At 44.4% G+C, this 27,615-nt stretch overlaps 1 protein-coding gene across 1 annotated transcript in view; it reads left to right on the forward strand.

Annotated features, from left to right (window-relative positions):
• The window catches only part of BAG2 (BAG cochaperone 2), an 80,047-nt gene extending 54,327 nt beyond the window's left edge, over positions 1-25,720 (forward strand). The window contains exons 2-3 of the mRNA XM_063919656.1: positions 7,529-7,638; positions 25,172-25,720. Coding sequence (XP_063775726.1) covers positions 7,529-7,638; positions 25,172-25,569 — 508 coding nt within the window. The 3' untranslated portion in view covers positions 25,570-25,720. The remainder of the gene's footprint in view (positions 1-7,528; positions 7,639-25,171) is intronic.
• Positions 25,721-27,615: the final 1,895 nt, after the last annotated feature.

Consider the following 27,615-nt stretch of genomic DNA (forward strand, 5'->3'; position numbering starts at 1 on the left):
ACCAACCTGTTCTCTATACACACTGTATTTTTTAATTGCTCAAATCCTATCAAAGCACAACAGTTCTGAATGATTATTGGGGGTCATTCCGAGTTGTTCGCTCGTTGCCGATTTTCGCAACGGAGCGATTAAGGCAAAAATGCGCATGCGCATGGTTCGCAGTGCGCATGCGGTTAGTATTTTAGCTCAAAACTTAGTAGATTTACTCACGTCCAAACGAAGATTTTTCATTGTTTAAGTGATCATAGTGTGATTGACAGGAAGTGGGTGTTTCTGGGCGAAAACTGGCCGTTTTCTGGGAGTGTGCGGAAAAAGGCAGGCGTTTCAGGGAAAAACGCGGGAGTGTCTGGAGAAACGGGGGAGTGGCTGGGCGTGTGTGTGACGTCAAACCAGGAACGAAACTGACTGAACTGATCGCTATTTGTGAGTAAGTCTCGAGCTACTCAGAAACTGCTAAGAAATTTCTATTCGCTATTCTGCGAATCTTTCGTTCGCTATTCTGCTAAGCTAAGATACACTCCCAGAGGGTGGCGACTTAGCGTGTGCAATGCTGCTAAAAGCAGCTAACGAGCGAACAACTCGGAATGAGGGCCATTGTTCAGTTTATGTATACAAACAATAATTGTCTATTGCCAAGAAATGGCAGAAAAATTATTGTAAACGTTGGTTTTGATTTATCCGACGTGTTTGATCTTTCAGACAGTTGTTCTGCGAATTACATTTATTATACTTAACATTAATACCAAGGGGGTCATTCCGAGTTGATCGCTCGCTAGCAACTTTTTGCAGCGCTGCGATCAGGTTAAATCTCTGCAAAACTGCGCAACGGATACAAAGAGGATCGGTGCTGGGCGATGGATTTAATGAAGAATCCATTTGCACAGCCGATTGCAAGGTGATTGACAGAAAGAGGGCATTTATGGGTGTCAAATGACCGTTTTCTGGGAGTGTTTGTAAAAACGCAGGCGTGTCCAAGCGTTTGCAGGGCGGGTGTCTGACGTCAATTCCGGGACCAAAAATATTGAAGTGATCGCAGCGGCTGAGTAAGTCCAGAGCTACTCAGAAACTGCAAAAAACTTTTTTGTGCCGTCGGCTGCAAAAGCGTTTGGACACTTTGCAAAGCGAAAATACACTCCCCCATAGGCGGCGACTATCTGATCGCAGCGCTGCAAAAAGTTTCTAGCGAGCGATCAACTCGGAGTGAGAGCCCATGTCAATACAGAGTTCAGTGTATTAAGGGAATGCAAAATAATTAGAATCACTCAGCCAGGGTACCGTGGGTGGGTTGATCAGAAATAATGGCCCTCATTCCGAGTTGTTCGCTCGGTATTTTTCATCGCATCGCAGTGAAAATCCGCTTAGTACGCATGCGCAATGTTCGCTCTGCGACTGCGCCAAGTAACTTTACTATGAAGAAAGTAATTTTACTCACGGCTTTTTCTTCGCTCCGGCGATCGTAATGTGATTGACAGGAAATGGGTGTTACTGGGCGGAAACACGGCGTTTCAGGGGCGTGTGGCTGAAAACGCTACCGTTTCCGGAAAAAACGCAGGAGTGGCCGGGGAAACGGTGGGAGTGCCTGGGCGAACGCTGGGTGTGTTTGTGACGTCAACCAGGAACGACAAGCACTGAACTGATCGCACAGGCAGAGTAAGTCTGGAGCTACTCTGAAACTGCTAAGTAGTTAGTAATCGCAATATTGCGCATACATCGGTCGCAATTTTAAGAAGCTAAGATTCACTCCCAGTAGGCGGCGGCTTAGCGTGTGTAACTCTGCTAAATTCGCCTTGCGACCGATCAACTCGGAATGAGGGCCAATGTACAGTATACAGTAGATCCAGTTTTACATCTTTGATGTCATCTTATTATGCAGCCTTATTACACATTCGATTTGTATCACAACAACCATAGACAGGGAATCCCATCTTTTCATGCTAATCAGCGGCGGCTCCTACCTTTTTAGGTAGGGAGCTGCTGCTACCAATGGCCGGTGAGGAGAGGAGAGTCCCAGCACCTGCGCAATGGAGCTGAAAGGCGCTGGATCCCGGCTCATGTGCACAAGCCGTGTTTCAGTGACAATGCACAATCCCCCGGCCTCTATGGACTGCACCGGCTGCAGCCTATAGAAGCCAGATTGGGCTGGTGACCAGGCAGGCAGTGGTTTCCTACAGGAAGCCAGCTCTCTACTAATTGCGGACCGGTCTGGCAGTCCCAGAGGAAGGAAACACCTTCCAATGGGACTGCCTGTCCTGCGGGTGACTGGCAGGTAGTACTTCCAATAGGAAGTCACAGTGAAGCCACTGAGTCAGTGCACTCACAGGGGATAATTCCAAGTTGATCGCAGCAGGAATTTTGTTAGCAGTTGGGTAAAACCATGTGCACTGCAGGGGAGGCAGATATAACATGTGCAGAAAGAGTTAGATTTGGGTGGGTTATTTTATTTCTGTGCAGGGTAAATACTGGCTGCTTTATTTTTACTTCAAATTAGATTGCAGATTGAACACACCACACCCAAATCTAACTCTCTCTGCACATGTTAAATCTGCCTCCCCTGCAGTGCACATGGTTTTGCCCAACTGCTAACAAAATTCCTGCTGCGATCAACTTGGAATTACCCCCACAGACTGCAACTGGCTCAGCTGAGCTCACTGAAGTGGTGGATTTTACTGGGGGAGGGCTGCAGTCCATAGGTAAAATTTGCCACTAATTGCTAATATTTCCAAACTTGAAGTCCGTTAGAACTACTGTACTTCTTTGTTTGAGCAAACCTTTGCTACCCAGGTATTACACATCTCAGTTGTCATAAACCTACAAGCAAATCCATAGCTGAAAACCTCTTACATTATAAAAGTAACGAGGATCATATAAACAGTACATACAATATTTATACTGCATATATCCATTATTCTGTTATATGATGCCACCATCAGGGGCTGCTACTTCGGTGGAGGAGGGGAGCTGCCACTGGCTGTGCTGCGGATCACTTCTCCCTTGTCCATGCCTCCGGGTCCCTGTTCCCTTGTCCCTGCCGCTGGCCAGGTCCCAGCATCTGTACAATGTAGTTCACCAACACTGGGACTGGCGCATGCACAGTAGCAGCAACGGTACTGCCATGTCAGGGCCGGTTCTTGCCCTTGCGGCGCCCCGGGCAAAAGTTAGGGGCGTGGCTTAACATGGGGGCATGGTCAGTCACGCCCCCATTTGTAGCGCCGCTGAAAAAAAAAAGTAAAAACAAAAAGTATACTTACTGTACCCCGCTCCTGTTTCCAGACCCTGCAGACCGGCGCCGCTCTTCTCCTCGGATCTATGGGAGAGACGTCAGTCATGACGTCTCTCCCATAGCACAGCATAAGCGCTAGAGGTCAATTATGACCCCTAGCGTCTATGCCACAATGCTGTGCGGTGCGCGATGACGTCATCGCGCACCGCACACCAAAGGTCCTCTCCATGAAGGGAAACTAGACGCTTAGCGTCTGATTCCCTTCAGAGCGGGGGAGGACCAGCGCCACGAAGGGAAACCAGACGCATAGCGTCTGGTTCCCTTCTCACAGCGGGAGGGGGGGCACAGCGGGGGGACACTGCTGGGGCGCACACTGACAGTGGAGGATCTTGCCATGGTGCGGCGCCCTCCGGAAGGCGGCGCCCCGGGCAAAAGTCCTGCTTGCCCGTGGCAAGATCCGCCACTGTGCCATGTGCAAACCGGGTGTGGTTCGTTTTATCGACAGTATCTAGGTCGACAATGTTTAGGTCAACCACTATAGGTCGACAGTCACTAGGTCGACATGGATGGAAGGTCGACGGGGTTTCTAGGTCGACATGTGCTAGGTCGACAGGTCTAAAGGTCGACATGAGGATTATTATTATTTTTTTGTGTCGTTTTCTTCGTAGAGTGACCGGGATCCCAAATTAGTGCACCGCGTCCCCTCGCATGGCTCGCTTCGCTCGCCATGCTTCGGGCATGGTGCCTTCGCTCCGCTACCGCTCGGCACACTTTACCGTTCCAATCGTAGTCCACGTGGATCGTTAAGTATGAAAAAATAAAAAAATAAAAAAAATGTGAAAAACTCATGTCGACCTTTAGACCTGTCGACCTAGCACATGTCGACCTAGAAACCATGTCGACCTTCCATCCATGTCGACCTAGTGACTGTCGACCTATAGTGGTCGACCTAAACATTGTCGACCTAGACACTGTCTATCTTCAGACCGGATCCCGTGCAAACCCCTGCATAGAAGCTGGCTAGGGATGCCCGTAAGGCAGAGAGTGGCTTCCTACAGGAAGCTAGCTCTCTGCTATTTGCAGCCCACTCTGGCAGCCCCAGAGGGAGGAATCACCTCCCAGTGGGGCTGCCTGTAGTGTCTCTGACTGGCAAGTAGGACTATCAATAGGAAGTCACTGCCAGTCACAGTAAAGCCAGTGCAGTCTCAACAACTGCATCTGGCTCACTGACTCTGTGCTGAGGTGATGAATGTTACTTGGGGGGGCTGCAGTCCTGCAGCCCATAGGTATAATTCGCCACTGGATGCCATTAATTTTAAGTTTATATCCAATAATTTGTTATATATCAAATTTATTTATGGGACCAAATTAAAGGACTGTGAGCCTAATTTAATAAGGATTGCATTAGCAGAGCTGCTTACAGCAGCTTTGTAAATGCAATCCTTAGCAATGCAAATGCAGGAGGAGGTGCATAGTGCCTCCATCCTGCAGTTGTGATAGTAATACCGCAATCAATGCGATTGCAGTCCAGAATGAACCTTGCGATGTTCATCTGCGACTGCAAGTTGAGTAAGCCTCAGCTTCCTCAGGCTTGCCGTCGCAGGACGGCTTGGAAGGGCAAGGAAACTGTGTCTCGCGACGCAGTCCTTGGCCTCACCACTATCCATTTCCGCCAACGCCTGCCGGCCCACTCCCGTCCTTACCTGCTAACAAATTTGCCTGTCAATCAGGTAGATGCAATCGGATAACTGCGCTGGGGACCACAATAGCGATCCTTACTGAATTACAGAAACTACCCATAAAACCCCAGTTCAGTTAACCCCCTATAAATACCTGTATTGACCTGCCTCCATCAGTATACTAAGCTACAATGTCCTTGAATCAAAAATCCATCTTTCAACAGATCAAAAGTCCGTAAACAAAATATAACTGTCCAGTGCAAGCCAGGAGTATGTTACAAACACACACATATACATATACCATACTTGCCTACTTTTGAAAAAGCATTTCAGGGAGATTGTGAAAGTAACACCTATAAGCGCGGTCGTGTACTGCTACATCTGAGAGGCGTGTCGTAAAAATGACTTATATCAAGTATACATATATACTGTAAGTGGCCATGAGAAACCGTATTTAAAATGAATGTAGCCATAGGGATCATTGTGCCTTATAACCAATACAGGGAAATGGCGCTGATGATCCCATTTGAATGTATATATCTCTAATTAATCTTTTCCCCAAGAATATAACAGCTGTATAATGGGGGTAAGGTAAAATCAGGGATATTGCTGGTCTATTCAGGGAGTAGGGAGATTGCTGCTATTTCAGGGAGTCTCCTGCAGAATGAAGGTGGGTAGGCAACTCTGACATATACAGTATATACAAATAAAAAAAGGAAAAAATGCTGCACTAGTGCGTTGTAGTGTTTGTGTTCAAGGGTGGAAATTATTGTTCTGACCATTAAAATTGCATTGAACAGCGTTTATATTAAGCCCCAAGCAAAATAACTAAAACCACAGAAGTGTACGTTACATAGATAAAAAAAAAACAACAACTCTTTCATTGTCCAGAATTATAGATCTTAATACTATGTCCTGGAGCATACTGCATACCACATACAAAAATCTTGCAATGGAACGTATACCAGCAATATAAAACTCCATGTGTAAAATGAAGTAGACCAGACATCCAAAACACAAAAATTCCATTAACAAGAATGTCAGTATGCAGAAATAATCGCTTTGATACAATCCGCTTGAATATGTGCTCCATCAAATATTAATTAAATTAAAGCCAGACAAGATATTTAGATACACAGTGATAAAGGTGCATATTAAGGGACAGAGTTAATAATGAGTGATATTGTTACCACTGCTTCAGAATGTTAAATAGTGCTCCAGCCAATCAGCTCCTAACTGTCATGTATTTATAAAATGACAGGAGCTGATTGGCAGAAGCACCATTTAACATTTCTAATGAGTGATAGCAAGAATATCACTCATTGTTAAATCGGGTGTGGTATTGAAAGTCGACAGTAACTAGGTCGACAATGTCTAGGTCGACCACTATTGGTCGACAGGGTCTTTAGGTCGACATGTTCTAGGTCGACAGGTCAAAAGGTCGACATGAGTTTTTAATGTTATTTTGGTGTCGTTTTCTTCGTAGAGTGACCGGGAACCCCAAATAGTGCACCGCGTCCCCTCGCATGGCTCGCTTCGCTCGCCATGCTTCGGGCATGGTGCCTTCGCTTCGCTCGGCACAGATTACCGTTCCAATCGTAGTCCACGTGGATCGTTAAGTATGAAAAGGTTCAAAAAAAGAAAAAAATTGTGAAAAACTCATGTCGACCTTTTGACCTGTCGACCTAGAACATGTCGACCTAAAGACCCTGTCGACATAGACACCCTGTCGACCTAGTTACTGTCGACCAATAGTGGTCGACCTAGACATTGTCGACCTAGTTACTGTCGACTTTCAGTCCGGATCCCGTTAAATCTGACCCTCATTTTATAGTTATCAGTATTATATATCTATTTTTGATAACGCTAGTAAACCTAAAGGATGGACATGCTCTTGTGTCCAGGTTTGTGCTCCCACACTTACTTTAATTATTTTTTCCCATATTTTGGCCCATCCAATTATCCCCAAGTTTTTTCGCCTGAAAAAAATATCCATTTTCGGGTGAAAACACAATGGATAGAATTCAATAGTTTCAATAGTTTTTTAAGACGTCTAAACTAATAGACATCTATTGGAGCTATTCAATTGTTGCTCCAGTCAGTCACATTTCAGTTTGCACCCCTCAGAGATGGTGAACTGAAATGAGCGAAAAAGTCAGCTGTTTAGGCACCTAAGCAGAACCTTTCCATTCGCACCAATTAGTTTAGTCATGTTTAGCCGCATTACGGTGCTAAACCCTGACTAACTGGGCGTGATAAGCAAATAATGGGTGTCCATTTATTATCGTGTCTTAACAAACAATTGAATCCCCACCATAGAATCCGTGATAAGTTTACTGACCTATGTGTTTTCGCTGCTGGATTTGCATAAAAAGCCTAATTATCTGGCATTTTTTTTGTGGAGCCTGCTGAGGCACTGAAAAAAATCCCTGATAATAGCTGCCATGGCTGCCGCTTCAGGGCTAGTTGTATAGCCCCGGAGGATCAATTAGCCCGTGGTACCCTATAGTTACCAGTTGCTCATCAACCTCTTTTTGTTTGAATGGTATAGTACAGTAACCTATAAGAATGGTTAAATTAACTAAGAAAGAAAAACAAATCTGTTTAAACTATTTTATTTCCCCCATAGAGTTCAAGCTCTGCGTGACTCTGCATCTGCACTGGAGCTGGAGAAAGAATCTCTTCTAGAGATGATCCACAGTGTTCAGAACAGTCAGGACATGCGTAAGATAAGTGATGGTAAGCTCCGCAGCCTCTGCACCATGTGGGTCTATCTGGTGCTCCAGTCAAGGCACAACACATGGGAATTATTAATTGTTTGGTACTACCCTACCTACAGTTAGTATGTGTTTTTTTAATTTTTAATCCATATATGTAGAGTTTAGCACAGAGGGTGCCAAGGGCAAGATGGTGAACGGGGCCCCCATGCCTATGAAACTTTGTGTGAGCGCCGAAGATGCGCATGGGAAAATGGGCATGCCCACATTCCGGAAAGGTCACTCATAAAAAATAGGAGTGTCATCATGACTCACCACCTGTTTCTAGTCTTTCCGGAAACGTCCATTTCCATTCCATATATGATGGTTTCTCACAATGGGGAACATCTGAAGAAATATATCCTCCCTGGGAAGACTGAGGGGGTAATTCTGAGTTGATCGCAGCAGGAACTTTGTTAGCAGTTGGGCAAAACCATGGGGGTAATTCCAAGTTGATCGCAGCAGGATATTTTTTAGCAATTGGGCAAAACCATGTGCACTGCAGGGGGGGGCAGATATAACATTTGCCGAGAGAGTTAGATTTGGCTCAGTTATTTTGTTTCTGTGCAGGGTAAATACTGGCTGCTTTTTTTTTACACTGCAATTTAGATTGCAGATTGAACTCACCACACCCAAATCTATCTCTCTCTGCACATGTTATATCTGCCCCCCCTGCAGTGGACATGGTTTTGCCCAATTGCTAAAAAATATCCTGCTGCGATCAACTTGGAATTACCCCCCATGTGCACTGCAGGGGAGGCAGATATAACATGTGCAGAGAGAGATAGATTTGGGTGTGGTGAGTTCAATCTGCAATCTAAATTGCAGTGTAAAAATAAAGCAGCCAGTATTTACCCTGCACAGAAACAAAATAACCCACCCAAATCTAACTCTCTCTGCAAATGTTATATCTGCCTCCCCTGCAGTGCACATGGTTTTGCCCAACTGCTAAAAAAAATCCTTCTGCGATCAACTTGGAATTACCCCCTGAGTCTTCAGTCGGTTTTCACTATTCATACCTGTTTGTGTAAGAATATTAACAAGGTCATCCTCATACAACAGCGGTTCTAACAGACTCACATCCTGTCCCCGTGTCACATCCTGCCCCCTGTGTCGTCTCTCAGCACACCATCATCTGCCCCCTACGTCTCTCAGCCACACCACTTCCCCCTTGCGTTTCTCAGCCACACTATTTCCCTTTTGCGTCTCCCAGCCACACCGTCTCCGCCTGGCTTTGCCTTTCAGCCACACCATCTCCCCCCTGTGTCTCTCAGCCACACCATCATTTCCTCCCTGCGGCGTCTCTCAGCACACCATCACCTTATCCCACTGTCGTCTCTCAGCACACCATCATCTCCAGCCTGCGTCTCTCGGTACACTATCTCCTGCTGTGTCTCTCAACACACCATCATCTCCCCCCTGCGTCTCTTAGCACACCATCATCTCCCCCTGCATTGTCTCACAGCACACCATCATCTTCTGCCTGCATTGTCTCACAGCACACTATCATCTTCCACCTGCATTGTCTCACAACACATAGGTGTATATATAGGTGTCAGTGTGTGTATGTCGTGTGTATGTGTAGGTGTCAGCGTGTGTTTGTCGGTGTATGTAAAGGTGTCAACATGTGTATGTCGGTGTACGTATAGGTGACAGTGTGTGTATGTCGGTGTACGTATAGGTGTCAGTGTGTGTATGTCGGTGTACGTATAGGTGTCAGTTTATGAATAGGTGTCAGCATGTGTATGTCAGTATATTGTGAATGCCAAATTGCTTTCTCACAAATATTTAAAATGCACGCTCTAATATATATTGTAAACGCCTGCACCTCTTATTACCATTTGCCATGAATGTGCGCTGTACATCGCAAAACACTGCATCCCATAAGAGAAAACAATACACCCACACATTATCTGAGTTCCAGAGCTCATTGATGTATATATATTTGTTATTAAAAGGATATGGATTCAAAATATATTACAATGTACAGTACACCTATAGTTACATGGATACAATAGCACAGTAATCAGTTAATACAAAATACATACAGTTACAGTTACAGGCCAGTATACAATACCGTTCCCTCAATGCATCTTATATCTCTCTCTCTCTCTCTGTAAAATCATGCAGGATCTGGTCTAAAAGCAACTCCATCATCCTCTGGTACAAAACAGCAACTGGCTTCCTGTGTGATCAGCAATGTGTTATCTAGTTTGGGGGAGGGGACTTTCTCATTCATGATGAGTCACTGGTTTGTCCATGTGCTGAAGAGGTTCAGCCTTGGGGACGTCTGAGGGGCTGGCCTGAGATTCCTGTCCACTACCTGTTTGGAATATCTATTGTTCTAATAAAAGTGATTTTAGCTTTTATACATTTAATCATAATTATTTGTTGCAATGTCCTACAACTTAATAACAAGTATCAAATGAATCTACACATTAATCTGGTTGCTTTAATAGTAAATATGACAGGTCTATCTTGCTTCATTCAAATAATACACATACATGACATTACTTCATTATATAATTTTAAATCATCATGATGTCTGGCGCTTGATATTATTATAATTATGTACTGTATGAAATAAGTGTCGAATCCATCTCTGTGGCATGTCCGTGTAAATGCGCGTGTTACCATATTTTGCTGTGCTCGCTGCGCGTATTTGCAAGTATAGCGACTCATAATGTGTGTAGTTTGTATGTTCTTTTTATGTAATATTTTTTACTTCGACAGTCCACCATTTGGCAGTAAACAATAACTGCCATCAATTATTAACATAAGAAAAAATATTTCAGACAATAATCGGTGACCTAGACACAAGTATGTATTCATTTCGCAAATCAGACACTTGACTATATTTGGGAAAGAGGGGGAGGAGGACGAGACATACTCTATATGTGACGGGACCACTGGTTGGGTGTGGGACAACATTCAACCTATAGAGTATGCTGGGACAGTGCTTTGGCCTATCTTGTCTGATTTGCACGAACATTTCACACATACATGTACCTACGTCTTTGTACACTGATGTTTGGATTCAATTGAGGTTCTGCTGGGTAGATGAAGAAGACACAAACAAATCGTGAAAGTGACATATAAAATTTTCATGATCTACATATTCCTATCATTTTCTGAACATTGTTTCCATTTCTGGAACGTAGGTCTGTTTAATAATTGAACAAGGGTTATAAGTAGTGTCCTTCCTAAATAACATAAACCTTCGGAGTTCGGGGAGAGCCACTCATAAACTTTTCTTCCACATATATTAATGAGCTCTTTATCTGCAATGTGTGAATAGCCAATGTCTGATTGTTCCTGATTACCTCCGAACTCCATAACTACTAGACCTTTGATTTTTCTCTGATTTTAACAAACTGATCGGCTAATCCTGGGATCCTATAAGGAAATCACTCCTTCCTCCAGAACCACTTCCAGTCCCTCACTCGACTCCTCATAATAAAAAAAACTCGCAAAAATAGAATATCCTGAAAAAAAAATGTTTGTCAGCGGGAAAGAGAGAAAAGAGAAATAGAACAAAACAACTCTTGTTCATAACAAATCAATTACAATGACTGCTCTTTCTGCAATCCTTTAGTACGCTCAGGTAGTGTTCAACAGTGTCGCCTCTCAGTCTTCACGGAACAGAGTCTCTGGTGATACTTTTGCCATCTCACTCCATTTACGAGTTCCTTCCGGACTACCGACTTTCCTGCAATGGGAATCGTGGACCCAAGTCTCTCTCTCGGCTACTTTCACTGGGATAGTGCTGTCAACAAAACTTGGTATGGTCCTTCCCACCTGTCTATTAGGCAACCTGAGCGTAAGAACAATCACACAGTCTCTTTGTTCACAATCAAGACAGTTAGTATTTGGCATACCAGCAATCAACAGTTACAAGTTCTTTTGTCAAGTTCTCAAATGCTGGCTCATCTCAATAAGGTACTGTACTGTCACCTCATTGGTGTTTCTCATACGTCCTAGAGGATGCTGGGGATTCCAAAAGGACCATGGGGTATAGACGGATCCGCAGGAGCTTGGGCACACTATAAAGACTTAAACTGGGTGTGAACTGGCTCCTCCCTCTATGCCCCTCCTCCAGACCTCAGTTAGACTTTGTGCCCAGGAGTGATGGGTCACACACTAGGGGAGCTCTCCTGAGTTTCTCTGAAAGACTTTATGTTAGGTTTTTTATTTTCAGGAAGACCTGCTGGCTACAGGCTCCCTGCATTGTGGGAGTGAGGGGAGAGAAGCAGACCTACTTCTGTGAGTTTCAAGGCTCTGCTTCTCGGCTACTGGACACCATTAGCTCCAGAGGGTTCGATCACTTGGTGCGCCTAGCTGCTTGTTCCCGGACCCACGCCGTCAATCCCCTCACAGAAGCCAGAAGAAAGAAGTCAGGTGAGTATTGGAAGAAAAGAAGACTTCAGACGGCAGAAGACTTCAGTAACGGAGTACAGTGGTAGTGCTGCGCTCCATGCTCCCACACGCCAATGCACTCACAGGGTGCAGGGCGCTGGGGGGGGAGCGCCCTGGGCAGCATGTTACTAGTCTTCTTAAGGTACTCTGGCAGATAAAAGCATTCGGTGCCGAGGCACCGTGGTTCATCCCCTGCCAGCATTGTTAATGATATCCCACCATCACTTATACGGGTGCAGGGCGCTGGGGGGGGGGAACGCCCTGAGCAGTTTTTTTACTGTATAGTTAGGGCTCTCTGGCGGTGCCGCTGCTCCGTATCCCGGGCGCCCGCCAGCAAGCGCCCTGAGCAGCATAATTCTGATAGTTTTTACTTATGCTGGCGGTGCCGGGGCTCCGTGTCCCCGGACCCCCGCCAGCGTGTGATAGCGCACTGCGCGCCATTTTCTCACCGCCGCCGGCTCCATGGGTGCGGGGCGCTAGGGGGGGAGCGCCCTGGGCAGCTTTTTGTTAAAAATACAGGGCGGGGGAACATACCCGGACCGGGTGTTTTCACCCCGCCAGGGCACCACAGCGGGACGCTGCGCTCCGTCGCTCCCACACACCAACGCTTTCCGTGGATGCGGGGCGCGGGGGGGCGCCCTGGGCTGTATTTTTGTGCAGAGAGGGGTATATGCAGGGGGTTAATCCCTGTATATATGCCCCTGCTCAGTTTAAAGCTATATGGGTATATATATTTGAGAGGGTAAGCACGCCGGGAAGGGGCGGAGCTTAGCCCTCATTGAACCAGCGCCATTTTCCTCAGATCCCGCCAGGGCGGGGGCACAGTGTTTTAATTGCTATGTGGTTGTCATATAGCATTATGTTTTATAATGGACGCGTAGTCACTCTTATATTACATAAATTCACTGTTTCCCGTTTTGTACCCACTATTGGTTAGTCGACATATGTCGGCAGGTGTGAGGAGTTTGTCATAGGCTGCTGTGGGGATAACTGTCGGCTTCGCCGGCGTATGGCGGTACTTGTTTCAAAAATTAAGCATTAGCAAATGGGTGTTTGTATACTTAAAGAGTAAACACGATAGGGGAGATACATTTGTGTATGGATGCCCAGTCGGCATGAACGGTATTTCCTGAGTAAAAAAATTATCAGGCGGTTCTGGCCTTGTACCGATGTGTATATATATATTCGTATATGTATATGGGGGGGGAGTGTCATCAAAATTGTAGTTGTATGCCTCCCTCAGAATCCTCGGGATTCCGTGAGTATTGTTATAATTTTTTACCCACAGTTTCTGTCGACCATAACGTTCCTGGTAGATCCATATCGGGGGCATGTCAGTACATGGTCACGCACATTTGCAACACATTACTGTCACTAGGGACCTGACAGGTCTGGACAATCCACTTGCGTATGGGTTATATCTATATATGTATGTATGTAGATATAGGTTAGATATGCAGGGTTAGGATATATGTGTTTTTTTGTGTATTACTTGATGTATATCCATGAATGCTGAAATAATGGTATTCTTATCATGTGCTGGTCGCTCTGTTGATTAAGCTCTAGATTGGCTGTGACGAGTTGGTTTCGATCATCTCAAGGAGTCCGAATATTATTCTCTTCACAACGCGGAGAGAAAATTATGACAGTCAACTCCTGGTCGACGCAGAGCCCGGTCGCAAAGGATCATACACAGGCAGATAAGTGAAAATGTATTTCTATACTTTGACCTTATTTGCAATATATGCACTTGAGGGAGTGTTGTAGTCGGGTAAGCATCCGATAGTCTTATCCTGCCCAGAGTAAAGTAAGGCTTGCCTATGTTTATTTTTCCTTATAACAGTACAGCAGGCTGCCATGTGACAGCAGGTGGTGTGACCGGAAAAATGCGGAGAAGGTCTCCGTGAGATGCTGATGGGAGGTATACTGCTGTTTGGTGTGGCCTCGCTTCAGTCAATCTAGGCAGTATCCGCTGGTAAGTCTAAATTCGTGAGTTAACCTCCTTCACAACAGTTGGTGACGCATTCTTTTGTGGGATGCAGTCGTTTTAACCGGTTCGATACCATTCTTTTTTCCTTTGCTGCGCAAACAGTGAAAGGTGAGAAGGTAAGTGTTCTGCAGCCTTGTTAGGTTCGCAGAAGTGGACGTAGTTTTCTGTTTCCACTACATACACCACTTGTCGCTGAGTCTATCGGGCTGGTTCCCACTCCGGTGACCACTTGTCTACTAATTTTCAGTTAGTCCAGGAATAGACTAGGACCTGTGAGTTATTCATAGAAGCCAAAAGGGAACATTCTGATTTATGGTTGTTTTCCCTTACTGTTTTTCTAATACATTTTGCCTTTCCCCTATGGAAGGGGAGGTAACACGTGATGCCATACGGAGGTGCGTCACGTTCAAGACATTGTCTGGTTGTCCCTGTAAAAAGGTGCATATCGTTGTTATCTCTGACTGTTCTTCGACGCAGGGATTGACCTGTGGTTCCCAACGACGCAGAGGTCAGAAGTGGATTTCAGAGTAGATACTGACCGGTTAAGGTTCAGTGTTTTTCCCGTGGAAAGAGGTCTGAGGATCCAGAGTTGGATCGGTTTTGCGGTGACACCTCATCAATAGGTTCCATTAATAAGACAGATGGTTGCGGCATAAGAGGCCTTTTTCGGTGAGCAGGTCTAATACCAGAGTGGTTTTCATGGGACCAGTTGGTAATGTGGTCCGGGGCTCACCTCCGCATGCACCGGAATATAATCAAAACGGCCAGGACATCGCTCCTGTGGTGTCTGCTCGTTTTTGGTTTTTTTTCTAGAGGAAAGAAGGTTAGGGATCCAGGTTTAGATCCTGGTGTCCGTGCATATAGATCTCCGAAGCTGGGGAGCAGTCCTTTGCAAAGGACGTATTTCCAGAGGATGAGGTCAAGTTGGGAAACTTGTCTGCTGTAGGCTTTCTTGAATTAAGAGCTATTTTTGACGAACGTATTCTTCGTGTTCTGCCGTGTTAATTCTGCCAGAAGACTTGTCAGCAATGGCGTAAAGTAAGCCGCTAGGGCGGAACAAGGAATAAGCGGAAATGGCAGAAGATGCACAGTTTGCAGTTGAGTGGGAAGTCTGGTAGACGCTGTGTTAGCAGTCTTCGTTCCGGAGGTAAACGACGGAGAAATAGATTTCCTTTGCGGACACGATATCCAGCCGGGAAGAATACTGTCATCATCGAGAAGCTTTCCCAGACGTGACAAGTGTTTGTGGAGTGTCGCAATTGGACATGTTGGCGTCTCGCCTCAACGAGAGGCCTCAAGGAGATTGTTCCAGGTTAAGGGACACTCAGGATATAGCAGCGGACATCCTCGTGACACCGTGGGTGTTTTTAGTCGGTCTAGGTGGCCTCTCCGCTTTCACTTTTCTGACAGTGGGAAGCGTAAGATGATCGAAGGTTCTGATGATCCTCTGAAATCCGGGCTAACCAGCGAGGGTTGGCTATGTAGTTTTTCATGGTTTACTCATAGAAAATTACTGCCCTCTTCCTTTACGTGAGGTAATGTTACAACAAGGTCGGGGCGTGTATCAGGACTTACCGCGGCTGCGTCTAACGGCGGGGCGGTTGAATGTCGTATCCTAAGCCGAAAGGGTGTTCCCAGTGAAGTCGTTTCTTCAATTCTTCGGGCTAGGAAAGAACTGACGGCACAGCGTTACCACCGTTGTTGGAGTAATTATGTGTCTTGGTGTGTATCCAGGAAGGCTCCTATGGAGGACTTTCAGCTAGGTCGTGCTTATCCATACTTTACAAGCCGATGTGGAAGCAAGCCTAATAAGTTTCTTTACGAAATTTCTCTTTTGGAAAGGGGTCAGGCTATTGACTTTGACGTCCACAAGGCGGGTGTCGGAAGTGGTGGTTTTGTCTCACAAGAGCCTTGTTTGATCTTTCAGGTGGATAGTGAGGAATTGAGTACTCGGTTGGTAGTTCTACCAAGAGTGGTTTCTGGGGTTCGCAGAAATTGGCCTATTTTGATGCCGGGGGTTACTTAGGCATTAGCTGGTTCAAATTCCCTTGATCTAGCCAGGGATTTGAGTATGTAGGTCATCAATTTGGCTCAGTTTGGAGAAACAGAGGCCCTGTTTATCTGGTATGTTCCCAGCTTACTTTGGGAGACTGCGTTATGCAGTTTGTTACATGCTGAATCTGTGATGCGGTTTGGCATGTTCGTTATACGGCTGCTTTTGCCGTCACCGAAGTCGGTGGAGGTTCCATCTTTGGGAAGATGGGCTTTTCTTGGGCGAATGCCCAAGGAATCTCGGCGGTTCAACTTTGCCGAGCGGATTCTTAGTCGGGGTCAAACGCTTTTGCGATGCTCTACAAGTATGATACCCTGCTTTTTGGGGACCTTATGTTTGCTCATTCGGTGCTGCAGAGGCGTCCGCACTCTCCCGCCCGTTTTGGAGCTTTGGTATAAACCCCATGGTCCTTTTGGAATCCCCAGCATCCTCTAGGACGTATGAGAAAATAGGATTTTGGTACCTACCGGTAAATCCTTTTCTCTTAGTCCGTAGAGGATGCTGGGCGCCCGTCCCAGTGCGTACGGTGTCGGCAGTTTTTGTTTTTGGTTACACCCTGGTGGTGTGTCTTCTCTGTCTGGCGATTGCTACCGTTGTTCATGACATAGCATGCGGGGTTGTATTTTTGTTTCTGTGGACACACAGGTTGTGTTACATATTCTCTCAGCATGTGGCTGTGTTTTGTTCATGCCGTTGGCTGGTATTCTACTGAATGCCACGTTCTACGGTGTGTTTGAGGTGTGAGCTGGTATGACACTCACCGTGTTTATAACAATAAATTCTTTCCTCGAAATTGTCCATCTCTCCTGGGCACAGTTTTCTAACTGAGGTCTGGAGGAGGAGCATAGAGGGAGGAGCCAGTTCACACCCAGTTTAAGTCTTTATAGTGTGCCCAAGCTCCTGCGGATCCATCTATACCCCATGGTCCTTTTGGAATCCCCAGCATCCTCTACGGACTAAGAGAAAAGGATTTACCGGTAGGTACCAAAATCCTATTATTTCTGATCATTGTGCGGATCAATCATGACATGAGGTTGTCTTCCAAAAACAACCCAAAAAGACACAAATACCAAAACAAAAACAAATTTCGAAGAGGGTGATTCGTTGAGTGAAGATCTGGGAGTGGTTCTGATGCTACATAATACTAATGGCAGTATCTATGATCACAATGGTACAATTTCAAACTTTGCTCCTACTTCTAGGGGTACCATTATCTACACACAAATTTCTGCGCAATTTTTCTTTGCGGTAAACACAGCAGCATCCATGGCGGCAGGAAATGCCTCTACCCAGTTTGAGAAAACATCAGTGCACACCAATACATAACAATAATTCCTAAAGGGTGTTAACTGTACGAAGTCGATTTGTATTTCCTGAAAAGATCCGTCTGCAGGAGGGATATGGGATGGCTCTGTTGGTATTGCTTTACCAATATTCTTCCTCAAGCAAGCAAGACAGGTCATTGCTCTCTTACCTGCATGAGAATAGAATCCTGGCGCACAAATCAGCCTGCACATACCCTCTTTGCTTAGATGAGTCAGACCGTGTGCCACCTCAGCTAGACTTGGAAGGTATGCTCTGGGGGCTACTGGCTTACCGTGTCCACCTGTCCACAGTCCTGAGGACTCCTGGCCATACACCTTTGTCCTCCAGACTGCCTTTTCCTGTAGGGAACACAATTTTTTTCATTTTAATTTACTATCGTGTGTTTGCAATGTAGAGTACCATGAGCATAACTCAAAAAAAAAGAAAAAAGAAACATCTCTAGAGGAGAGAAAGAAGAAGAAAATGAAAAAGAAAATGTCAGGTTTGCCATTCACCAACAGGCATATCAGTGTCTATACAAAATTTCCCTTCACCAGTATTCCCATTCTCCACCCTTTGTGCATGACAAGGCACACTGCAGTAATACTGGTGTTATCGTGCTGTTGAGATATACTGGGTTTGGGCAGAACTCTGAAGGACCTAGGCATGTGGAGTTTGAACTGTACTTGGGTCCATGTATTGTACCACCCTGTGTGAACGCAAAAGATGAAGAGGAAACTGTAGAGAAACAGAATAGAGGTTGGTGACAGATGAGTTTGTAGAGGTGAAGAAGATTTTATAAAAATTTGACAACTGGATTGGGCACTACGGGGAAGTGATTCTCTACTTAGTCTACTCCCCTTAAAAAAAATTCTGTGTTTGTTGTATCGCTATTGAGACTATCCTAGCCATCAATCCAGTGTCCTGTCCATCCTAAGTTCATAGGGAACCTGGTATCTGTGAGATAATTTCCTCTACCTGTGATGGACATGCATCTAGAACAGTAGAATGCGACATTAGTCTTCGTGGGTGTCTAACATACTTTGTACTTCCTAAGCAGGAGCACAGTATATGTATATCATATCTAACAAAATTAAGTTAATCAGGGGTCATTTCTGCTAGGAAAAAGAAGCAAAAGTTTAGAGGCTCCATCTTAACCCCAGCAAGTTTTGTCAAAGGGTAATGTTGCATTTATTTTGTTCTTCCCATTAGCCGAATCTGTGTTTTCTATATGGCTTATGATTCCTTACTATATGTCCCTTGGTCCCGTCTATGTGTTTAATAATGTGGCTTGTGTTTTCTGTCTAGGGGAGTCTATATTGACTATGTGTCCTACTACTCCTACAATCTCTGGCAAAATGCCCTTCCTTCCTACAAGTGTAACATATTATTGACCATTAGGGATCTGGGGTTTGGACTGATGGGTCTTTCCTGTTTGTGCCAGTATACTTACCGTCCTCAACCTCTCCACCTGTTGTTCTCTGCGCCTAGAACTATTCTTGTGATGTTCAATAGCACACTATCTAAGATTAGCTACTGTGACCCCTTTCCAATTTTGCAAAGAAGTCTGCACCCTGACACTCAATGCCTTATTGAGCCCGTCCATTTGCACAGAGATAGCCACCTCCCATTTGGCGAATTAGTATTTACCAGTGATCTTATCCAGATGGAGAGTTTTCTATTACTGTAAGAGACAAAAAAAAAAAAAGTTTAACAAGCTTCTAGGTCATGCGAAGTATTTCATTCAATCCTTCTCATCCCGTATTAAGGGTCTGTACATGGTCCAACAAACATTTCCAAGCTCATCTTTACTAGGGGCATTACTAGGAATGAATACTTCTAATATGGTAACTGAAAGAAATACCCTGGGGTTACCTTGTCTGTGTCCGCTTTCCTACTGGCAAATACTAATGTGCGGACAGGTTTTTCTCCATTTCTGACGTTACTTTCTTGATTTTTTTTGTTTTATATATATATATTTTTTGGTTTTACTATATATGTACACGAATGATACCATACTTACCTGTTTCACTGGTCTCAACCACTTCCCCCACAGGCTACTGCTCTTCTTTTACCGGTTGGATACTCCTCTGGGTGCATGAGAAATGGCTGAAAACAATCAGGTTACCTTCTCCTCCTAAATAAAACTTCAACATTCATTAGTACATATATAGGTTACAGTCATATTTTTCATATTATTATTATTTTCTATAGTTTGTATGCTGGCCGTAACTGCTTCCACATCTACATATGGCGGTGTACTTGCATTCTCTTTTTTTTTTTTCCCTACTTGTTTATTGTTGCTACAAGTTCAAACAGTTCTTATATTTCCATTCTTGTCTTATATGACTTTGGTTAGACATACCACCTGCAATACCTTAGGATCAAACTCACCAACCCCTCTTGCTGCCACAGGTTTAAACACTTTGTATGTCTGACCCTTTGTTTTCTGGATTTTATCAGACATATCATTATCCTTAAGTTCTGCAGTACCTCTGGTTCAAAGCTGCCCACCTTAGGGAATGGTACCCTATCTTTGTCAGTCATACGTAACCATTCATTGCAAAAAGCCTCCGTGTGTGAACCATATTTTTCACACATAATAAACCTTGCTGACCCTCTCGGTCGCAATTCTGACCTTCTCGGTCCCACTTCTTCAGCCTGAACCCTAGCTGCCAAACGCCCACTGCTTGTGCAATTGGATCCCATCGCGGACTTTTTGCCAATAAATGCAATCCCCAATGCACACCGCAAATAGATGGTGAAAGACACCTAGCGCTTTCACTCGCTCCTTCTCCGCTGAGTACCACGACTCACTCCAATAGTGAACACCGCGTTCCCAGTGAGGCCCTATTGGTTTCTATTTACTGGAAGTGTTAGGAGTGACTTACCTTTTCCAGCAAATATCCGCCGCTGGAGATTTTCTTGAGAGAGACCAGCGAAAACTCCCTATACACTTATACACAAATCACGCGTATGCTCTATACAGCGCTAATGATACCGCGATTTTACGCAAAACTCGTAAAAGGGGTATCAAGTTGCGCTATACATCACACCCACAAACGCGTGGTCCACTCGCACAGCGTATAGGTACTTGTTACCTATCTGCCGTACAACCACGGGTCGATGTACAAACTGCGACCCTCAGGTCGGAGCGTAACAAAAAACCTTTTTACTTCAATACTACACAATGCACAATTCCCTATTACGCTCCTCTGCAAATCTCACGATTTGCGTATTTCAATCTATAATAACGTGAGTCAGCTGCCTCACGCCACCAAGCCTCCACTTACTTGGTGTACCACGGGACCCGATTTCCGGGGTTCAAATCCACTCACTCCTACGTTCGCTCACTCAAATACACTTTGGTTTTTCTGTACAGAAAATTTGAATTCATTCAGATTAGCAGCTTTACCCCCAGAAGCAATACAGTTTAAACAAAAGTTTTATACTAATCTGCTTTAGAAACCGAGTAGTGTTGTGCTATTGTAGCATGGCTACTGTCCCACCTTTGAACTAAACAACACTATTGTGTAATTTGTACTTAGCGCCCGCACTCTTACGCACTTTGTGTAAACACGCGACCGTGCGTGTCTCTTACGCTGCGTGCGCAGTCCTGTACTTTGTCCGAGACACGTGTACAAAACCCTGCGTCCGCAATAAAACAAATCACACCGCTCTAAATGTGAACAATTCTAATTACTATTGCCCACTAGACACAACTTGTTCTGTATAAACTTTTATGCAGACCTGCGTTTGTGTCTTTACACTTCCTTAAACACTGTTATTTTAATTTTTAACTATATAGCCACAAATGTATCCGGATTCATACAGCTCTATAATGACTGCAATAATCTATAATTTAAATGATATGATTCAGATTGGATAACTATCTTGCAGAACATACATTGATATAAATATACACATAATTATAATAATATTATATATATGTACCATTCACTGGTCTCCTATGAGACACCTTACCTCTTATTTGCATATCAAAGCTATGTGCTTTTGCCTGCCTGTAAAAGTGGTTGAACCAGTTAATTAGCATTTCAATGCCTATCTTATAGCAAACAGAGAGTTAACTAAATCCTGGGAAAGAAGAAGAAAAAGAAAAAAAAAGTATTTGATGTGACCAAGGAAACTGATTGTTCTGAGCAGACTGAAAATCAGCTATTTAGAAAGTGACCTTCCTAAAATGGCCACTGCTCCTCCCCCTTCCACATCCTTGAGGTTTACACAAAATGGTGGACAGGCCATGTGGTTAGTCCAAAATGGAGGACAAATGTGATTTCTTTGTCACAAAGAAATCACACATTATACAAGCACCAGAAGTTATTTTAGGCCTGAGTTAAAAAAAAACTATATCAAGGCTATATAGCAACTTTTAAATGTACTTTTAAATGTACTTAACAGATAAAAAATCCAATCTGAATCAAACACAATATGACTTATTTGAACCTTGTTTTGCAACAATAAAAATACATTTTAGCATCTTAAATATTATGAGAAACGCATTGTCCCTTGAAATTTCATATCATTGGCTTACTGATAACACAACAATACACGTGGATGTTATTCATCAGTGTCGCGATGCGTCCATCGGAGCTGGTCGATCACAGCCGCGTTTGTAATGTACAGTGCATCATTAAGACCCTGATATCGCGGACCAGCCCCCATCTGTGAATGGCAAATTGCTTTCTCACAAATATTTAAAATGCACGCTCTAATATATATATTGTAAACGCCTGCACCTCTTATTACCATTTGCCAAGAATGTGCGCTGTACATAGCAAAACACTGCATCCCATAAGAGAAAACAATACACCCACACATTATCTGAGTTCCAAAGCTCATTGATGTATATATATTTGTTATTAAAAGGATATGGATTCAAAATATATTACAATGTACAGTATACCTATAGTTACATGGATACAATAGCACAGTAATCAGTTAATACAAAATACATACAGTTACAGGCCAGCATACAATACCATTCCCTCAATGCATCTTATATCTCTCTCTCTCTGTAAAATCATGCAGGATCTGGTCTAAAAGCAACTCCATCATCCTCTGGTACAAAACAGCAACTGGCTTCCTGTGTGATCAGCAATGTGTTATCTAGTTTGGGGGAGGGGACTTTCTCATTCATGATGAGTCACTGGTTTGTCCGTGTGCTGAAGAGGTTCAGCCTTGGGGACGTCTGAGGGGCTGGCCTGATATTCCTGTCCACTACCTGTTTGGAATATCTATTGTTCTAATAAAAGTGATTTTAGCTTTTATACATTTAATCATAATTATTTGTTGCAATGTCCTACAACTTAATAACAAGTATCAAATGAATCTACACATTCATCTGGTTGCTTTAATAGTAAATATGACAGGTCTATCTTGCTTCGTTCAAATAATACACATACAGGACATTACTTCATTATATAATTTGAAATCATCATGATGTCTGGCGCTTGATATTATTATAATTATGTACTGTATGAAATAAGTGTCGAATCCATCTCTGTGACATGTCCGTGTAAATGCATGTGTTACTATATTTTGCTGTGCTCGCTGCGCGTATTTGCAAGTATAGCGACTCATAATGTGTGTAGTTTGTATGTTCTTTTTATGTAATATTTTTTACTTCGACAATATGTATAGGGGTCAGCACTAATAGTGTGTATGTCGGTGTGTTAGTGTGTGTATGTCGGTGTGTCACTGTGAGTATGTCAGTGTATGTACAGGTGTCAGTGTGTGTATGTCAGTGTACATATAGGTGTCAGCATGTGTATGTGGTGCTATGTTACATACTGTGTGTGATATACGGTACAGTAATACAGGTGTATTATACACAATAGCAGCCCCCACAGGTCATTATTACAGACATAACACAGATACATACATGATACATACATCACACAGTATATGATACATACAGTACATGAAACATACATGATGCAAACACCTGGGCTGGTGATGAGGCAGCTGGATCCCAGGCAGTGTCCAGATGTAGTTGAGGTAGGCTGTGACCATCCCCAGCTTGGCTATCCTTAACCAGGCCTCCAAGAAGCGGGGCTCATTCCCCAGCAGCAGGGCCACAGTGTCCCTGGGGCTGAAGCCAACAAGGGAGAGCGACTCCGCAGCCCGGGAGCTCAGCATATCCAGCAGCCGATATTAAGCCCGGGTGGTTGCGGAGCTGCAGCTAGAAGAGACCTGGAAAGGAGAGTGACCCCTGTCCTTCCAGCGCTGCACACCCTGGAGAGGTTGGCATCGTGAACCGCAGCAGCCGCAGACATAATAAAAGCCCCCACAGCGGGGCCACAGTTCCCCGAGGCTGGGGCCATCTGGGGAGATTGACGCTGCAGCCCTAGAGCTCCTCACAGCCAGCAGCCAGTATGTGCAGGTGGCTGCAGAGTTGCAGCTAGGGGAGACCCAGGAGGGAGAGCAGACCCTGCCCATCCAGGGCCGCACAATCCGGTTCAGCTGGGAGGCCTGCATCAAGAACCACAGCGACTGCGGACATAATAATATAACACTTTGGATACAACACCCCCCCCTCTCCCCCTTTTCCAGGTCTGCCATGGCGCCCAGGGCACGAGCCCGGCACGTCCCACCGTAGTATGCCATTGGCTCAACATTACTGAACAACAGTTGTGAAGCTGCCCACAGATGTTACTGTCTTTATCTGTGAGCAGTCTGGCTACACATGTAAAGGGATCCATTGCACAGATCCAAACAAATTAAAATATTTTGCTATGATCAGAATTCAGAGATTGTCTGTACATATTAGTCTACAGTTTAACCAATGGAGAGAACGAAACTGGACGATCTCTGCTGTGGAGTACCTGCATACATTTACTCACTGCCAAATACCAGCAAATTCTACTGCTACCAGGTGTTAAGCCGTTTCCAACTGATGAGAACAAGCATAAACAAACCTCTATTGCGACCGCGTTATCCCTGACCAGTCCGGAGATTACTGAAAGATTAACAGGGGAAACCTGCAGACAGCCAGCGCTGATACAAGGTACCCTGCTTCTAAGCATTAAACTCTCACATTGAAGAATCTAAGGCTCACTTACTCCTAAAACATCTAGAGGTAACGGCTGCAGCCACTAATATTGTATTCTTAATATATACCTTGGACCTGGATGGATGGATGTAAGACCTTAAAACTCAGCTCTGGATGAACAAATTAACCATACTCCTGTTGGTAGAAAGGACTATTATATAAACATTGAACACTGCAGTGACTATACCTAGATATACTTAAGTATTATATATCCACAAATTAAGTAAATCTGCATACTTCAGACTATACTCCACAGCAAATATGAAAGCTCTTTCTAACTGTTTGCATATATCTTTTTATATGCATATTTATGTGTCTGATATAAAATGTTGTTTATGTTTGTGATATGTGTATTAAATGATTTTTATAAAGGATAAAGGAGAAGCCAAATATGATTTGTGAACAAGTGCACAGTACCTAAATAACACTCACCAGTGCAGCTGCACCTAATTGTTTTTTGTTCTAACTATTCCCTGACCAGTAAGCAAGACTGGTTTATAGCAGTTTATAAAGGTCTTCATTCTCATTGGTGCCATAAGAACAAAATACAGTGTGTTGGTACCTTTTCCCAAGACCAAGTGAGAAAGAAACCGTAACATTGTATGACTCTGCATTTATCCACAATATGCCTCAAACATTTTATACCAGATGATGTCATTTATTTCTTCTTCTTTGTCTAGGGGAAAGAGAAGAACTGACTCTAACTGCAGATCGGCTGATGAGCCGCATTGTGACTGTGGAGGTTACAGTGGAGACCATTAGAAACCCCCAACAAGCTGTTTCACTACAACAAGCTAACTTGATCATTGATGAGATTCTGAAGAGAGTCATGGACAACTTAGAAAGTGGAAAGAAACAGTTAATGAATTTGTATGGAGCTTGTACCTCAGACGTTCCACCTGGACCCATTGATCAGAAATTCCAGTCCATTATTATTGGATGCGCACTGGAGGATCAAAAAAAAATTAAGAGAAGATTAGAAACCCTTATTAGGAATATTGCCACTTCAGAGAAATCCATTACCCTGCTCGAGAGCCAGAAGCAGAAATCAACTGTCCATCACAACAATCAAGTCTAACAGGTTCTCATGAAGGCAGGAAAACTTAATGCAGTTAATAATGCACAATAATGTAGAGTGTGACATTTGACAGATTCCTTTTCACATTTTCCCATGAAGTAGCTGTATTTGTGCTCTAATTAAAGCGTACTTTTAGTGTTTACCTACAGAATGCCTACTTCGTCTTTTTGTAGGCAACAAGTTCACAGTACACACAACAATCTCAATGTATAATGGCGGTCATTCCGAGTTGATCGTAGCTGCGCTAAATTTAGCACAGCTACGATCATGAATTCAGACATGCGGGGTGAGGCCCCCCCCGCGCACAAGTGCAAAGGCATCGCACAGCGGCGATGCCTTTGCACTTCAAGAGTAGCTCCCTGCCAGCGCAGCTTTAGCGTGCTGGCCAGGAGCTACTCTTCGTTCCCCGGCCCGCAGCGGCTGCGTGTGCCGTCGCGGGCTGCGGTCCGGCCACGCCTGCGTTGGCCGGACCGCGCCAACAAAACTACGGCCAAACGCCGCCGTTTCGCCTCCTCCCGCCCATCGACTCCCCCCCCCCCTCCATAAGTGCAAAGGCATCGCACAGCAGCGATGCCTTTGCACTTCAAGAGTAGCTCCCTACCAGCGCAGCTTTAGCCCCCTCCTGCCCATCGACTGCCTCTGCCTGTCAATCAGGCAGAGGGGATCGTAGAGCGAAAAACGGCAGCGTGCGATCGGGTCAGAATGACCCCCAATGTCCGGTGTTCACTCACCATTTATATTCCACTACATTAAGTCATATTGCATTGTAAGTAAGATTAGTAGTTTTCCATTTGAGCTTTAGATTACAATGTTCGGTTAAAATGCTGAAAGTTTCTTTCAGACTCCCATTGCAAATAAAATGGAAATGCAAAAAACAAAGTTCATGTTTGTACAAATAAAATAGTATATAGCACAATATACTATATACCTGATGGAATTACACAAGCCTAAATGGTTTCTTTAATCAACATTTAGCTGTTATCATTTGTATTAATCTACTATAAAACATCAATTTGTTCATGGAATAAGTGGGTGTAGTCATGTACAAATGGTGGGGTTTATGCAGCAAAGCCCATTTATATATGTATAATTGCATCTATTTTTCCATGTCAATACAAAATTTCCACTGAACAAGTTAATGGTCAGTCTGTGAAACTGATGTGCAATAGCTGCTAGTCTCAAGCACACCTGTATAACACCAGTAATGAAGTCCACACAAAGAGCAAGCTGCTATAAAAGTTGGTCGTCTCCATCAATAAACATTTCATGATCTCTTTGATTACAGATACATATGATAAATGATGGCTTGGCAGGCTATGGTTATTAGTTATTAATGTATATTTGCTGCGGAGTCTCTTTCCATATTCCTATGGTTACTTTTGATATTAACAACTATTTAATAGAAAGGTTGTTCTAGGTATGATGTACTTTGTATGTGGGTATGCATGGATGGTGTAATGGTTAGCATTACTGCCTCACAGCACTAAGGTCATGGGTTCAATTCCCACCATGCCCTAACTGTGTGGAGTTTGTATATTCTCCCTGTGCTTGCGTGTGTTTTCTCCGGGTATGCCATTAAAGAGTCGTTTGATTATTTAGCTAACCTATGAACATTGGGGGGTCATTCAGACCTGATCGCACGCTGCATTTTTTGCAGCCGTGCAATCGGGTCTGAACTGCGCATGCCTGTGACCCGCAATGCGCAGACGCGACTGCTGGCGATGGGCAGCAACGGATCCTACGAAGAAAGCGATCGCACCGGCGATCGCAAGAAGATTGACAGAAGGTGTTCATGGGCGGCAACTCACCGTTTTCTGGGAGTGTCCGGAAAAACGCAGGCGGGCCCGGCAGTTTCTAGGGAGGGTTCCTGACGTCAGCAACATCCCGGATCATCGCAGTGGCTGAGTAAGTCCGGGGCTGTGCAGAAACTGCACAAACTTTTGTTTGTGCAGCCCTCTGCACAGCCGATCGCACCCCTGCACAGCGATTACTCCCTCCCCTGTGGGCGGCGATTACCTGGTCGCAGCAGTGCAAAAAATAGCCTGC

This window comes from Pseudophryne corroboree, chromosome 4 (genome assembly GCF_028390025.1).
Source record: "Pseudophryne corroboree isolate aPseCor3 chromosome 4, aPseCor3.hap2, whole genome shotgun sequence".
NCBI lineage: Eukaryota > Metazoa > Chordata > Amphibia > Anura > Myobatrachidae > Pseudophryne > Pseudophryne corroboree.